The sequence below is a fragment of the Heteronotia binoei genome, chromosome 2 (genome assembly GCF_032191835.1).
Source record: "Heteronotia binoei isolate CCM8104 ecotype False Entrance Well chromosome 2, APGP_CSIRO_Hbin_v1, whole genome shotgun sequence".
Classification (NCBI taxonomy): domain Eukaryota; kingdom Metazoa; phylum Chordata; class Lepidosauria; order Squamata; family Gekkonidae; genus Heteronotia; species Heteronotia binoei.
In genome coordinates, this window is record NC_083224.1 from 81,107,634 (window position 1) to 81,123,944 (window position 16,311).

Below are 16,311 nucleotides of genomic sequence, written 5' to 3' on the forward strand. Positions count from 1 at the left end.
CCGGGGGAGCTGTTTGAGAGAGGGCCACCAAATCTCCCTCTCGTACCCAGGTCTCGGTCACGCAAGCCTGGTCCATGTCCTGCTCGAGTTAAAACTCTCGGACAGAGGTCTTATTATTAATGGACCTGGCATTGCATAACACCGATGACGGAGGCGGGTCGTTTGACCTGACCCTGCTACCTGTCACCCTTGGGATGGGACGCAGACTGGAAGGTGATCGAGCCGTAAGTGGTCTCGGTCCCCTTCCCTTATATCGTCTGTTCCCACCGCCATACCTCCCCCTCCCCAGGAGCACTGAAATCCCCAGGCCAGTCATCCCCCGTTAGTGGTGATAGTTATTGTCACAGCCACCACCACTAGTGCCTACTAGAACTACCCTAGAATACTCCCCAGTCCACTCCGCCCCACCAATCCCAATTTCCAAATCAACCCGATTAAACCCGCCCCATAGTCTCCTTTATATTAATTGGTAAAAAATATGTATTTTAAGTCTAATGGCAATAAATAAAAGTAATCCCACCCTGAGAACCCCCTCAATTAATTTGCCCAAAAATTTTTTTTATAAATCAGACCCAATCAATATAACAATCACTAATCAAACGAGTTAATTGACTAAAACTTGTATTATAAAATGGTAGAATGTAAGTGGATGGAGGTAGAGTGTTGCAAAGGAAAGTGCTATTGTGCTAGTCTGTGCAAGGTCTTCTAAAGTTGGATAAAGTGCGAAGTAAAGTGCTGAATAGACAAAGTGCAGAGTCAGGTGCAGGCGTCGAAATCATACCACATTGTGTGCAATACTGGGGCAGCGGTCACATATCTGGGTGTAAGATAATACATGTCGAGAGACCATGAGTCCTCGGCCAATGGCCCTGGTGCAACCCAGCAGGCCCAGGGAGGCAACCCCCCCCCGTGCCTCCCAGTCACGCAACAGGGCTCCACAGTTCCACCAGTGGAGCTGGCCAGTCCAATCAGGTACCCTCGCTCCGCCCAGGTGTCCAGCGGCCTCGGGGCTGCCATCGTGGCTCTCCTGCCGGCAGCACCCAAATCGCCACTGTCAATCACCCCCGGCCGCACCCTTACTCGCCGCACACGTCGTGTGGTTGCAAGCGTCTCTGGTTGTTCACTCGGCCGATTCGTCCGGCTGGCTCTGCTCGCCCACTCGTTCCGCTCGCTCGCTTGTCGCACGCCACTCGCTCACATGGGCATGTACGTCCCGATCACTCCACTCGCTGCTCACCCAGCTCACCGACTGCTCCTCTCACTGCCCGATCCCACTCAGCTATGCAGCGCAATCCAGGCCGGCGTCTCAGCCACCTCCATGTCCGCCGCCAGGCCCCGCCTCACCCCACAGGTCGGCAGCGACCGCGGCGGAGCTCTGCGGGAACCCCCGGCACCACGCACCCCTCCTCAAGGTGAGGGGTGTCTTATCAGTTGTACTTGATGTTTTAGAGGCTAGCAAAGTACAAAACCCAGTTGTTTCCAGGTTGTTTCAGGGAGCTCTAGCATCTGAGCTCTACCTCGCCACCGCCATCTTTTTTAGTTGCTTTAAATATTTTTAGTTGCTTTAAAAGTGTTTGAAGTTTCTGTTGCATATGTTACATACACAGAAATGCAATAACAGCAGTTTTGGGAGTCACATGTCTAATGGTAACGAAGTTGTGTTTTTTTAGATATCATTTCTACATCATTTCAAGTCCCATGCTGAGACAGGAAAAGCAAAGCTAAAGGTCAGCACCAAACTTCACAGTAGTGCAATTATGAAGATACCAGTGCTCAGTAAACTGTAGCTCAGGGGTGTCAAACATGCAGCCTGCTGGATGGATCTGGCCTGCACAAGACTCAAATTCATCCCCTGAGCAATTTCCTTTTGCTTTCTTTTCCAGAGCTGCTGCTGCAGCCACACCATAGCTTGCTTTTTCTCCAGCTCCCTCAGTGGCTCTTTGCTTCCTGCCTCTTGCCTCCTCCCCCCACCACCCACAGGCACACAGAGAGCTCCCTGGCTGCTTCTCACTTCATGTGGGAGAGATATACAAAGACAAGCCTCTCTCTCTTGTGCAAGCGTGCGCGCACACACACAGCTTCTGCTTCCTTCTCTGGGGCTGCTGCTCCTCTTTTGGGTAGGAATGGAGGGGAAGGAAAGAGAGAGAGAAAACAAAGTTGGAGTCCCAAGGCAGCTTCAAGACCAAAAACGTTTTTTCCAGGTATAAGCTTTTGTGTACAATGACACTTCTTCAGAGGGAGGGTGGATGGATGGATTCTTCTGACAAGCACAGTGTACATTGAGGAAATTATTTTGGGACTTTTGGGATTAGGGAAATGGCGAGCTGACCTGTCTCTTTAACGGGGACAGACTGAAGCCTCTGTTCGGGGTAGGAAAAGGCTCTTTCTGGCCTTCTACCCACATCTCGCAGCTAGAGATTTGTCCAAGAACTCAGAGGGGGTTTACCTTGGCTGATAGAGAGCTCCGTTGGGGGCTCTTTTGAGGCTTTGAGGGGCCCCTGGAGAAGAGTGGCGTTTTCATCATCTACAGAGGCTTTCAGAGCCATTCAAATGGCATAAGCTTGGCAAGATCCTAATCTTCTTTGGGACTGGTGAACATCTGATAGTTGGAAAGATCAATGTTAAGCTTGATATCAGCGGAGAGGTACCGATTACAATCTTTCATTCTGGAACTTTTTTAAAGCAAATAAAATAATTTTGGAAGGTTGGAAGGAGTGATTTAGAGAGAGGGGAGGAAGAAGAAAAGAAAGATTGAATTTTGGACTTTGTTAAAAAAGGATATTGCTAAAAACTGGGAAAGAAGTTATTGTTTGGATTACTTGTGGTCACTGAAGAATGTATCATCATAACAGCTTTGCATGTCCTACAAGCAAAACAGGAAGTACGTCAAAAATCGTGAGATTTGGATATCATTGAGAATGGGACTTGGTGCCTAGCAAAGTTGGAAGTAATAAGGGAAGAGAGACTAACAAAGATTGCGAGATTTGGATACCATTGAAAACGTGATTTCGTTCCTAGCAAAGAAGGAAGTAATAAGAGAAGAGAGACAAACAAGAAGAAGGTCTACAGTAGGATTTTTACTATAGAGAAATTGCATTCGCCGTTTTGAAAAATAAAACTTTTAAAATTAATATTTGAGCCTAGGAAGATCAAAGAACAGCGAAATTAGGCTCATTTAAAATGGCAAGTATTAAGGTATTGAATCTGATATTTGGATTTGGATTTTAAGACGCGTAAATTTTCATGGGTTATTTTAATGTCAGAATCAAAAGCAACACGTGCAAGAGCTCTTTCCTTGGGAAAAAAATGCAAGACCAACTAGAAGCAATGGAAGCTAGGATAATGAAAGGAGTTGAGAAGATGTTAAAGACTTGTAAAAAAGAACTTTAAAAAGAATTGGAGAACTTAAAAAGGAAATGGAAGACTTTAAAAATGAGGTGGTGGTGGTTAAGGAAAAAGTCCAGGATGTAGAGGAGAAAGTTAAAGTGCATGCTTCTACCTTGTTAAAACCCAAATTCATCTGAGAGGAGTACCTGAGGAGGAAGGAACTGACTTAAAGGGATATATTGTGAAAATAATTGCTGACTTCTTGGAGGAAGATCCTGAAGGGACTAGAAATATGTATGACTTTATGTATAGAGTCAACTCATCTTATGCCAAGAACAAAAAACTGCCAAGAGATGTAGTCATAAGATTTATGACAAAAGAAATGGTAGGGAAAATCTTGAACCAAAATTTTCAAAAGATTCTGACAGTAAGAGAGAGTAGAGTTAGAATAATGAAAGAGTTGCCAAGACAAGTGATAAATGACAGGAAATCTTATAAGAAACTGACAGAGAAACTGCGTGTTAATGGAACAAGATACAGATGGATAATACCTGAAGGTTTGAGTTTTGAGCTACATGGAAGAAGGATTACAATTACGAATGCACATGAGCTGTGTAGTTTCTATGAACAGAATAAAGACTTTGCACTATAATGGATTACAAATTACTATCTTGGAATGTAAATGGACTAAATTCACCGCAAAAAAGGAAAGCAACATTTCATTGGATTAAAAAGCAAAATTGTAATATAATTTGTTTACAAGAAATCCATATACAACAAAAGGATTACAAATATTTATAGAATAAACAATTAGGATTGGAATTTTTTTCATTGGCAGAACAAAAGAAAAGGTGCATGATTTTTTATATTAATCAACAATTAGAGCCAAAATTGATATTTAAAGACAAGGATGGAAGATATGTGGTGGTAGAGATAGATAAATGCAAAGAAAACGTTATTAGGACTGTATGCACCAAATGGCGCAAACAATGCTTTTTTCAAGGACATTACCCGACAGCTTGATGGAGTGACTTATGACCAGGTATTGATGATGGGAGACTTTAACGGAACAATGTCCATTTATTCTTTAACGCTCGGACTGAATCCTCCAGGATGAAACAGAGACCTCCGTTTCTTGTCTCATTACCAACTCTGGCATCTCCATGTCTACTACCCCTCTTCATATCACATCTAATTTAATCAAGCTTGCTATTGTCATTCACCTGCTATTGCCATTCAACATCTGAAATCACCTTTATGAAATTTATTAACTCCGGTACCTCATCTTACATTTTATGGCACACATGTCCTGGCCCAACAAAGTGGCATTCATATCAGATCTGGCCCTCATAACAAATGCGGTTGACACTTCTGCTTTAGCTGGCTTACCTTTTTGCAGAAACACCCATGGGTTGTAGAAGATACCAAGTATGTAACACCCTGGCCCAGCGAGATCTGCCGCCTCTGTGCAGCAAATGTTCGCAGCTGCTCCCTCTCCTCTTCACCAATGGATGGACAGTATTTCTCCTTGAATAAAAGCAGACGACAGCATTATAGTACTGAGGAAGATTATCCAAAACCGCATTTATGGAGGCTGTATGTATTTTTTACAAGTTTTGTCCTGATAATACAGATAAGTAACCATAGTAATAAGTCTGCATTGTCAAGCAGACTGTGCTAAGAGAGAGAATTTGTTATCTAGGAAGATCAGCCAGAAACCCTTGGAGTCTCCAAATTCCTGAATGCTAACTGCTGGAAGCAATCAGCAGAGACCAAATTCCTGGAATGTTAGGTTTTCTGATCTCTTTCTCTAAGCAGCTGCCTACCCTTGGAGACATCATGGAACAGAACAATTATGTTGCACTCTTATATTCATTCAGAGAAACCATACATCTGAAATTCTGCAAGAAAGCCATGAAGCTGCATAGGCTGACTTTGGGGAGAGGCTCAGTGCAAATAAAAGTGCATATCAGGCGAAGTTATTAGAGAGGGACTGGCAGTGTTGAGAGGTTTATTACTGAAGTAGGAGGGGTGCCCAAATTCTATGTGGGCTGGAAAAACAAAGCTTAATGACTTTTAGCCAAGGGATGTGCAAGACAAGATGGCCTGATTCAACCTTGATGAGGCAAAAACTTACATCGCAGTCTTGTGGTGGCAGTTGCTGAAGGAGAGCTTTTATGTGGAACTGATTTGAAATGGTAGCAGGGACTGCATTCAGTGATTGAGACTCAAAGTGTATTGACACCTATAAAAACAAACAAGATAGAAAAGTAAGGTAGAGCTGTGATTTCTCTAGGGAACAGATGCTGCCTCCACTGCTATGCACATGGCAGACCTAACAGAGGGTGAGAGATTTGCCTTATGGGAAAAGATGATGTCTAGGCCTCCTGAAAGCCAAATGAAAAGGTACTGGCAAAACACATATCCAGTCCTCAATTAATCTAAAGCTAGCTCTTCTCTGTTGTATGTATATCCAGTCAAGTCATAATATATACAGTCAAGTTTACTCTACTGATTCTGTCTTTCTCATCTTCAGTCCTTTTCTTCATCTTGCCTGAAATCAATACTTGCATAATAGGAAAGGGAATACAACTATCATAGCAGTACCTGAACAGGCAGCCAGGAAGAAGGTCTGGCTGCTTCTGATTTCTAGATCAAGAACGTAGCAAAAGCATCAATGCCATCCTTATAACTGGCTGCAGTTCCATGAGGAGAAAAGCTAACAGCCTCACTCCAAAATGCTGCCATCCTTTCAGGTCCAAAGGCATGCCATGGTCCTTCTAGGAGAAGCTCTTGTAACACAGGTCTTCATATAATATAGTCTTCATATAAATATATGCGAAGACATAGGGAAGGGACTGTGGCTCAGTGGAACAACCTCTGTCTGGTATGCAGAAGATCCCAGGTTCAATCCCTGGGTACTCCAGTTAAAGGATTTGGTAGTAAGTGATGTGAAAGACCTTGGACAGACTCAACACCTTGGACAGCAGCTGCCAGTCTTAGACACTATGTACTGTGATGGACCAATGGTCTGATTCACTATAAGGCAGCTTAATGTGTGTAGCCATGTGTGTAACTACCTCTGCTGGGGGAATTTCTGTACCAAGTCCTACGTAATCTTCCAGGGCGCAGCCAGAATCACTGTCTGAAGAAGAAGCAGGTAGAGTAGAAATGCATGGAGCCTTCTCTCTCTGGGACCATGCAGGACTCGGTAGGGACATCCGCAGAAAGAAGATGCTGGAAAAGAGAGTCTGTGTGAGGATATCGCTTTGTGCGGAAAGAGACTGATGCCTGGTTCACACATGCAGGAGTCCTGAGGTGGTAGAATAGAGAGATGGGGGGTGGCGAGTTTCTGTGTGCATTTTAAATTTGCATAGAGCTGATACAAAGGAACATTCAAAACTAGAATTCCCTACTAGCAGTGGGACAGTAAATCCTACCACCTCATTATCTGGCATGCATGAACCAGGTCTAATTAACATTAACTCCACACCCTATCTAAATTCCCTGCCCACATAGATACTCTGCATATGCCCTTGGAAAAGTCTCAAATGCTTTTGTGAGCCTTATGCAGCAACAGAAAGCAGTACTGAGTAATGTATGAGCATTTGACACTACAGCAGGATCTTCAGTTTTCCAATAAGAGCTTGGGAGGCACCAGCAACAAGGGGTGGGTGGGAGGAATGGGATGTATTGCCCTAGAGGAAGACTGAACTGGTACATGGCAACCCCTTCTAAAGTGTTGCAATTTTTCATTCACTATAGTTTTTTTCTTATCTATTTTATTAGCATTCCTGTCAACATGCAAATATGGTCATATTCTACAGGCCCAACGCATACTGGCAGTTGTTTAAAAGGCTAAGTACAGTTATTCTGTTTGAACTTGCAAAGGGTGTAGATTTCTGTTGCTACTACATGCTCTTATCATATGTACATTATGCAACTCAAGGTACACTTGTATTAAATTACTAATTTACTCCTATTGCAAAACTGGGAATTTTCCCCCCTAGTTGTTGAGCCAAAGGAGAAAGTAACTAGGGTGAAAAGACAGATGGAGCAATACATCACTGAGCAGAAGCAGCAAGTCCATGACTGAACTGTCATTTAAGCCTAGGTCTTCCACAGTAGCTGTGCTGGCTCTCAAAAACATCTATTAAGGTCCCAAATGTAGGCTGGTAGCAGTCTAGCTTCATCCATAAAAGCATAGAAATATCATAAATAAATCATATCATAAATAAGCCTGAGAAAACTGGTTTCTACCTTTTTAAATCTCACAGCATCTAGTCTGATTAAGAGCTCCAGTATGCAGGAAAACCTGTGTGACGTTTTGTGTACATTTGTTTGGTCCTAAGAAAAAGTATTATATGGATTTTGTTCTTAAGAACCTAAGAACATAACAGAAGCCATACTGGATCAGGCCAATGGCCCATCCAATCCAATACTCTGTCACATAATGGCCAAAAAACCAGGTGCCATCAGGAGGTCCACTAGTGGGGCCAGGACCCTAGAAGCCCTTCCACTGTTGCTCCCTAAGCATCGAGAATACAGAGTATCACTTGCCCCAGACAGAGAGTTCAATCTATACCTTGTGGCTAATAGCCACTGATGTACTTCTGCTCCATATGTTTATCCAGTTCTCTCTTGAAGTCATCTATGCATGTAGCTGCCACTACCTCCTGTGGCAGTGAATTCCATGTGTTAATCACCTTTTGGGTGAAGAAGTACTTCCTTTTATCTGTTCTAACCCAACTGCTCAGCAAATGAGTGCCCACAAGTTCTTGTATTGTAAGAAAGGGAGAAAAGTACTTCTTTCTCTACTTACTCTATCCGATGCATAATCTTGTAAACCTCTAGTCACCCATCAGTCGACATTTCTCCAAGCTAAAGAGCCCCAAGCATTTTAACCTTTCTTCATAGGGAAAGTGTTCCAACCCTTTAATCATTCTAGTTGCCCTTTTCTGCAATTTTTAAATATCTTTTTTGAGATGTGGTGACCAGAACTGTACACAGTGTCCCAAATGAGGCCACATTTCTGAGCCTCTGTCCATTATTTTTGAGAATTCTTGGAGAATAGGTGAGGTGCCAGAAGATTGGAGGTGGGCAAATATTGTTCCCATCATCAAGAAGGGGAAAAAGGATGATCCAGGTACCTACTGACCCGTTAGCTTGACATCTATACCTGGAAAGGTTTTTGAGCAAATAATCAGTCAGTCAGTCCTGGAATGTTTAGAAAAGATGGCTGTGCTAAGAGCCAGCATGGGTTTCCCATGAACAAGTCATGTCAGATTATCTCTTTTTTAAAGTAAGTTACTACCTTGCTGGATCAGGGGAATGCTGTACACATAGTTTATCTTGATTTCAGTAAGCTGTTTGATAAGGTTCCACGTAGTATTCTTGTTCACAAATGGGTAAAATGTGGTTTGGATCCTATTACTGTTAGGTGGATCTGTAACTGGTTCACAGATCACACTCAAAGAGTGCTTGTGAAGGGTTCCTCGTTCTTTTGGAGAGGAGCGGCAAGTAGAGTGCCTCATGGATCTCTTTTGGAGAGGAGCGGCAAGTAGAGTGCCTCATGGATTTGTTCACCATCTTCATAAATGATTTGGAAGGAATAGAATGCTTATTAAATTTGCAGATGATACTAAATGGGGAGGGGTCACAAATACATTAGAAGACAGAGTCAGGATACAGGACGATCTTGACAAGCTGGAAAACTGAGATAAAACAAATAAAATGAATTTTAACAGGGATAAATGTAAAGTTCTGCATTTAGGTAGGAAAAATCCAATGCATAATTATAGGATGGGAGAGACTTGTCTTGGCAGTGGTATGCGTGAAAAGGATCTGGGGGTCTTAGTGGACCATACACTGAACATGAGTCAGCAGTGCCATGTGGTAGTTAAAAGGCCAATGCAATTTTGGGCTGCATCAACAGAAGTATAGTGTCCAGGTCACATGAAGTGATGGTATCACTTTATTCTGCTCTGATTAAACCTCACCTAGAGTACTGTGTTCAGTTTTGTGCAGCACAATTTAAGAAGAATATAGACAAGCTGCAATGTGTCCAGAGGAGGGCAACGAAGATAGTGGGAGGTCTGGAGACCAAGTCTTATGAGGAAAGGTGGAAGGAGCTAGGTATGTTTATCATGGAGTGGAGACTGAGAGATGATATGATCACCATCTTCAAGGACTTGAAGGGCTGTCATATAGAGGATGGTGCAGAATTGTTCTTTGTTGCCCCAGAAGCTCAGACCAAAACCAACAAATTGAAATTAAATGAAAACAGTTTCTGGCTCAAGCATGATTGAACTCCAAAGGAAGTTCTGGCAACCACGTTTAAAAGGACTGCACACTTTTTAAATGCCTTAGCTCCATTTGGAAATAATAAAGGATAGGGGCACCTTCTTTTGGGGCTCACAGAATTGGATCATCTGGTTCAATCTTTTTGAAACTTGGGGGATGTTTTGAGCAGACACACCAGATGCTGTGCTTAGATTTTGGTGCCTCAACCTCAAAAAACAAGGGCCCCCAGAGCCCCAAATACCTATGGATGAATTCTCTATTATACCCTATGGGAATCAGTCTCCATAGGGTATAATGGCATGCCCAGCAGACATTTCCTTCCCCCCCCCACCTTTCTGATATTCCTAAAGTGGGAGGAGAGCATCCAAACCAAGGGATCCCCTGACTCCAACTGAAGATTGGCAACCCTAATCGTCCCCCCCCCCCCCACAAAACTAGTATGTAGAAGACACTTCTTCTCCCTGACCTTTCTTTTTAATGTGCAGAAGACTGAATTCAGCTAAACTCCCCACTCCCTCAGAATAACAATCTATTACCTGTAGTCTGAAGTGGCATAGTCCAGGAACAATTTTATCTCCTTGTTTCTGCCTTTTTTAAAAATTTAAACTAGGCCTCAAGCTTCCTCTCTGTGACAAGCCACTTCACATAATCTTGGTTTACTTTTCATTTCCTTGGTCAGAAACTTTTGTAACCCCACAGGTCTTTAGAAACTGGGTGATGGTATCAGACTTGCTGATTTATTACTATTCAGTTTTGACCTTCATGATGTGTTGCAAGTTTCTGTTTTGGCGCAAATAGAGAGGTGAAGGAGAAGTATCATTCAACATGCTTTAAACATTTGACAACAGGCTTCACTTTGCATATGCTCAGATCACTAGATTGGTTGTGCACTAACACTGTACACAAGAAGTTCTGGAGTTGCTGATATGCCAGTTAAGTTGCCATATAGGCGTGTGTCAAATCTATCAGCACAGTAATTCTGCTAATTTAAACTAAAGTTGACAAAATCGATTCAGTTTAAAATAAGCATCTGCAGAAGCTTTGTGAATCAGTCCAGCTATCTCATTTTCCAAAGCCACCATTTTTCCTGGTGGAGTCATGCCTGCACAGGCCAATGCTGCTGATGTTCAGAAGTGTATTGTGTGCTCTAATCTATTCTTCATTGAGACAATTTTTTTTCTCTTCACATTCTCACAAATCTGCAGTATTAATCATTCCTTGAAGCACAGCCCTCATTACAGAATGTTTCTGGTTAACAGTATTCTAGGACTGGGGGAGGTGTCTCCCAGTGCTCTTTTTCCACCACTTGCTTGTTCGCTTCCTCCCTCCCTCCCTCCTGTCTGTTTCCAAAACAAAGGATTGGCAACTTTGTGGTTCAGCTGAACTCCTGTGGCTCCTTGGATGCCTTCCAGCTAGATTTCCTGTTCCAGTACCAAATGGAGTACAGGCAGGCAGAGGACTGAGGATGGGTATGAGGAAGGAGCAGGCAGGATAAGATTGGCAGTGATGAATGATCAGCAGTTATGCCTTAGAAGCAGCATTAAGGAGTGATGTGATCACATACAACATGGACCCTGTTTCAGCATGCAAGGCTGTGAAAGGTTCTTCTGTCTAGTTGGCATAAATTCCCTATCCAGTCAGAGAGAGAAAAACAATTCTGCCTGCTTTGAAGGATTTTACAAAACCACATCCAGAGGGCTCTAGAAGGTCAACATGGCTGAACTGTGCACCGTGAGAGAGCTAGAATATGTCAGTTTCTCTAGGGTTCAGCTTTGGTTTTTTGTTTTGGAAACCTGAAGACTTTCTCTCTTGACCCTTTTGTAAGGACTGGCCACAAATAAAAGAGCTCAACACGAATTCAGCTTTGTAGTTCCTGGATAACTGGGGTGTCATTGCCCTACCCCCATTTCAGCCCTGAAGCATTCTGGACAATATTGGCACTGTGCTGCCCAGTTAAAACTAAAAATAGTTTGGTGTTGAGATAATATAAGGCAGAAACTAGAAACCTGAACCTCTGCAACAGGCTGAAATTCTTTCATTTAGTAAATGAGCAACTCTTTTGCTAGACTTCAGCCACATGCCTAACTTTGACCGTGGGCTGTCTCTGGCAATATAATTAGCACAGAGCATTCAAGTTATTCCGCTATGCACCTTGGTCAATAATTAACTCAGCAAATTAACTGGTGAACAGAAGAAAAAACAAAAAGATCTGATTTTGCTTGTTCCCTGTACTTATTTCCCAGAATGCAGTTGTAGTACCGATAACCTAGCTAAGGTGCAAATAGAGTGAGAAATTATTGTGCCTTGAACAGGAGTTCCAAAAAAAGTGGTCGTGATGAGGATTATGTAGCTGCATATATACAGAAGGGTGAAAAAGAGGTCTCCAGTCTTGGAAGTATATGCATTTAAATTAGGCTCAATTTGATTGGTAGTATCTCAGGGGTTGATACATGTGAGAGAAACCCTGGACCTTACGAACTCTCTATCTACCACATTCAGCTGGGGATTCAAAAGGTATGATTTGGTTCACCACATTGTTGAGGTATTCTTGGAAAACAACATAAATGATCCTCAATGGGATTTTCTCTGCAAGCAAGCTATTGTGGGAATAATGCATTGACAGGTAAATTTTCAGGTAAAAAATAAAAGTTGAAGAATGAGGACAGATCTGTCTAAATGTTGTTACACAGATGCCTTTGGAGGCAGCCTTCTTGGGGGGTAGCTTTTCTCCAAAGCAACTGTGATGTGTACAGTGGATAATCAGGTGGACAATTGTCAGGGTGTCACCTGTACACTTGGGAAGACCTTTGTGGGGATCCATACCAGCTCTGGTGTGGCAAGCATAACACAGACTATACCTGAGATTCTGATTGTGGTTCTTGCTTGTAAACATTATTACAAGTTTAGATGCTAAAACTCAAATGAAAAGAACTATGTTGAAAAAGCAGGTAACTTTTATCTCATGATATTAAAATTGCTGGAATTGGATAGCTCAGACCTCTGATATTCACAGAACATCCTTACCTGACAAGTCCTGGTCATGTGGAACCTCCATGGTATATACTCCCATGTTGTATCTCAATATTTGAAATAATATATTTGTAATTTTGTACAAACTGTCTTTTGCCAATAATTTATAGTCGTGAGCCTTTCGGTTTCCTTGCTTGTATTTTGCCCACAGAATCCCCAGTTGGAGCAGGGAATCCCCTGGTTTTGAGGTCATCTCCCACTTCAGGGTTATCAGAAAGTGTGTGTGTGGGGTCTGAATGTCCATTAGGCACTCCATTATACCCTATGGAGATTGGTTCCCATAGGGTATAATGGAGAATCAATTTGTGGGTATCTGGGGCTCTGGGGGCCTGTTTTTTTGAGGTAGAGGCACCAAATTTTCAGTATAGCATCTGGTGACTCTTCTCAACCCCCGTCCCCCCAGTTTCAAAAAGATTGCACCAGGGAGTACAATTCTATGAGCCCCAAAAGAAGGTCCCTCCCCTCCTCCATTATTTCCAATGAAGAAAAGAAGATGATACTGGATTTATATCCTGCCTCCACTCTAAATTTCAGAGTCTCAGAGCGGCTCACAATCTCCTTTATCTTCCTCCCCCACAACAGCTGCCCTTTCAAGGACAACCTCTGCCAGAGCTATGGTTGACCCAAGGCCATTCCAGCAGGTGCAAGTGGAGGAGTGGGGAATCAAACCTGGTTCTCCCAGATAAGAGTCCGCACACTTAACCACTACACCAAACTGGCTCTCAGGCATTTAAAAGGAGTGTGGTCTCTTTATATGTGATGGCCAGAACACCCTTTGGAGTTCAATCATGCTTGTCACAACCTTGCTCCTGGGCTCCATCTCCTGGCTCCACTCCACAGTCCCAAGTATTTCTTGAGTTTGACCTGGCAAGCCTAGTTGGTCTTAAAGGCGATATTGGACACAAACTTTGAAAACCCAGACCACCTACCTTCTTCAGGACTCAACTGGCAGCAACATTAGTATGACCTGCTTTGCTCTGGATTTAATAGCAACCAGCACAGTCAAGCTATACAGTTTTGGAAGCCCGCCTACCAGTCTCTTAATGAAGAGAAACCTGCAATCCCCAGGTGAGATAAAAGTTACTCTGCATAAAATTAATCAGTGGAATAATTTAGAGATTCAGTCCTGTGAGTTTTAAGTAAATGCACAAAAGAGATTGCCTCCTGCACCTCTGCATGCTGTACTTTAGCTGAGGGTGATTGAAAGATGGCAAACAGGCAGTTCCAGTATGTCTCTGTATCTGGTGTGTCTGGGTCATTCAATCACTTCCCACATAGAAATGTACCCCAGTGACCCAGACTTTGCCAAAGTTTCCCATTATGTCTCTGCTTGTCACTGCTCTTCCAGTCAAGATGCATGACCAGGAAAGAAATTTATGCAGAAGCACAGGGTTCCTCTGAGAGCGGATAATTCTTATTCCTACACACTGAAAACTTTTGAGGTATAAGAGTCAATGATCTTTTTTGACTTTCATTTGGAAAAAAAGCATACCATCTATTGAAATTTTGGAAAATGACAGTTTGAACACAAAGATGCATTACTGGCTGGTATAATCCAGACACTGAGGTTATATGAAGATTAAGCCTTTCATGTGTTTATAACACAATGGTTTTTACATGACTAATCAGTCAGGCTGTCTGTTGGTCACAGACAACTCTTTGTAATCAATTCCGATAATCAGTAAATGCCATTCCTATGTAGCCAGCCAGCTCAAAAAGTATAACCTTTCTTTCCCTCCCCATGTCTGATCCTTAGCATTTATTTATGTCTATTTTTGGTTTATATCCTGCCTAACACAATATCAATATAATAATAGTATAGATTTTCCACTATCATGCTCTCCAACTCAATCCCCAGTATTTTCACTTTGGCTACATTTAGGAAGCCTGAAGCAGGGTTGGCCCTGGTTAGTATTTGGATGGGAGACCATCAAGGAACACTAGGATGAAATCTCTTTAAAATGGAGTAACAGGATTGCTGCTGCAAGAAGAGAGAGGTTTTGTCCCAAGTCAGAATTGTATCAGACTAGAGAATTAAGATAGTGGGCCCTATTAGCTCAGGCAAGGTTTATCAAGAGCTTGGAAATAGGGTCAGTACTTGGAGGGGAAAGGAAACAATGGCAAACCACTTCTCATCTCTTGCCTTGAAAACCCCTTGAGGTATTTTGTATGTCAGGAGAGTATTGGGCCTTGTAGTTGGGGTTGTTTGGACCTCTTCAGTCCCTGTAGTTCTGGAGAGGGGCTGAGGTGAGTGGAGTTTCCTGATCTTCTTGTTAGGTGTATTCTGAGACAATAAATTGATTAAAGCCTATTGAGCTTTATTTTACCATAACTAGACACAGCAAGGTGAAACTTCACAGCGTTGCCATGAGTTGATAAAAACTTGACAACACAAAATTAAGAGCAGAATATCATTCTAGATGCCTCTGAACAGCTCACAAACAGGGAACCGTCTTTTCCCATTGAATGTCATCAACATCTGGTATCCAGAGCCTACTGACCTGGGGCGAGATGATTCCATTTAGATATTGTAGGTTATGGTTATAGACCTATTCTCCAATAATTTATATAGTCCCCCTTTAAAGTTATCTAAGCTAGTGGCCATCACCACATCTTGTATCAATGAATTTAAAGCATATACTATACAGTGTGGACTGGCAATTCCTTTCTCTTTGCTGAATTTACCACTTATTACATATAAAGAAAAAAAATCTGCCTCCGTCTCCCTCTTTATACTATTTGAAGTTTTATAGACATTTATTGTGCCCCTATTTAGGTTGGGTTTTTTTTAAGTTAAGAAGCTTTGCAGGAAATGTACTCCAACCCTTCAATCAGAAGGAAAATAAACTAGGCAAATATACATATTTGCAGAATTTGTTTATATTTGTGCAAAAGCTGAAGGGGATCGGAAGTTCTGCTACAGAGAAGACCTGTCTTTGATTATTAGTACTGAAAAACACAAGCGGCCAGTTCTTGTTTGTAGACTCAGAAGGTACTTCTAGCACCAAATACAGAACAGCTCTGCTTATCTCACAAACTTGATGAAGAATGTGGCAGATGGTAGATATAAGCACCTGCTGTGAAAAACTGCTCTACAGGCTGCCCATGTAAGGTGGCCAGGATATCCTGATCCACTCATTTATGGTCTCTAGAAACACTGGTTCTGAAAACAGCTCTTTCCTTGTATGACAACACCACATGCCCACTACAAAGCACATGTGAATTATATCGATCTCTTTTGTTCATGAAATGAAATTATCATGATTCCATACGCAGCAAAAATGGCAGTGGTAATTGCTTGATTAGGTGATCTATATCTAGGGAGGACCAGTATTCAACAGATCAAGAGAGGGAACAGAAAGGAAGAGGGAAATCAGAGAAAAACTACCCATGATCAGAGTGCATTTTTGGCATTATGCCACACTCACAGTCCCTGCCAACATCCAGAATGCATTGCCCTACAAACAGTACTCAGCCCCTGAACCTGATGTGCTTTTTATGTCACTGTCCCTAGAGCCATGAACCTAAAGCTGTGCTTGTACTAAGTGGAAAGTAGAAGTTAATTTCCAACTTGACCTGTGTTTGACTTTGGGATTTGAAATGTGGTATGCATCATCCCACACCCTACACCATCCTGGAAAGAGCCACACT

At 42.4% G+C, this 16,311-nt stretch overlaps 1 protein-coding gene across 3 annotated transcripts in view; it reads right to left on the reverse strand.

Moving 5' to 3' along the window:
* Positions 1-16,311, reverse strand: part of PRICKLE4 (prickle planar cell polarity protein 4) — a 45,797-nt gene that overhangs the window by 21,864 nt on the left and 7,622 nt on the right. For 2 of the 3 annotated variants that reach the window (XM_060231424.1, XM_060231425.1), the window contains exons 2-4: positions 6,408-6,564; positions 5,465-5,572; positions 4,717-4,854 (exon numbers count right to left, since the gene is read on the reverse strand). In XM_060231424.1, coding sequence (XP_060087407.1) covers positions 4,717-4,854; positions 5,465-5,572; positions 6,408-6,548 — 387 coding nt within the window. In that variant the 5' untranslated portion in view covers positions 6,549-6,564. The remainder of the gene's footprint in view (positions 1-4,716; positions 4,855-5,464; positions 5,573-6,407; positions 6,565-16,311) is intronic. The other variant, XM_060231426.1, reaches the window with a different exon arrangement.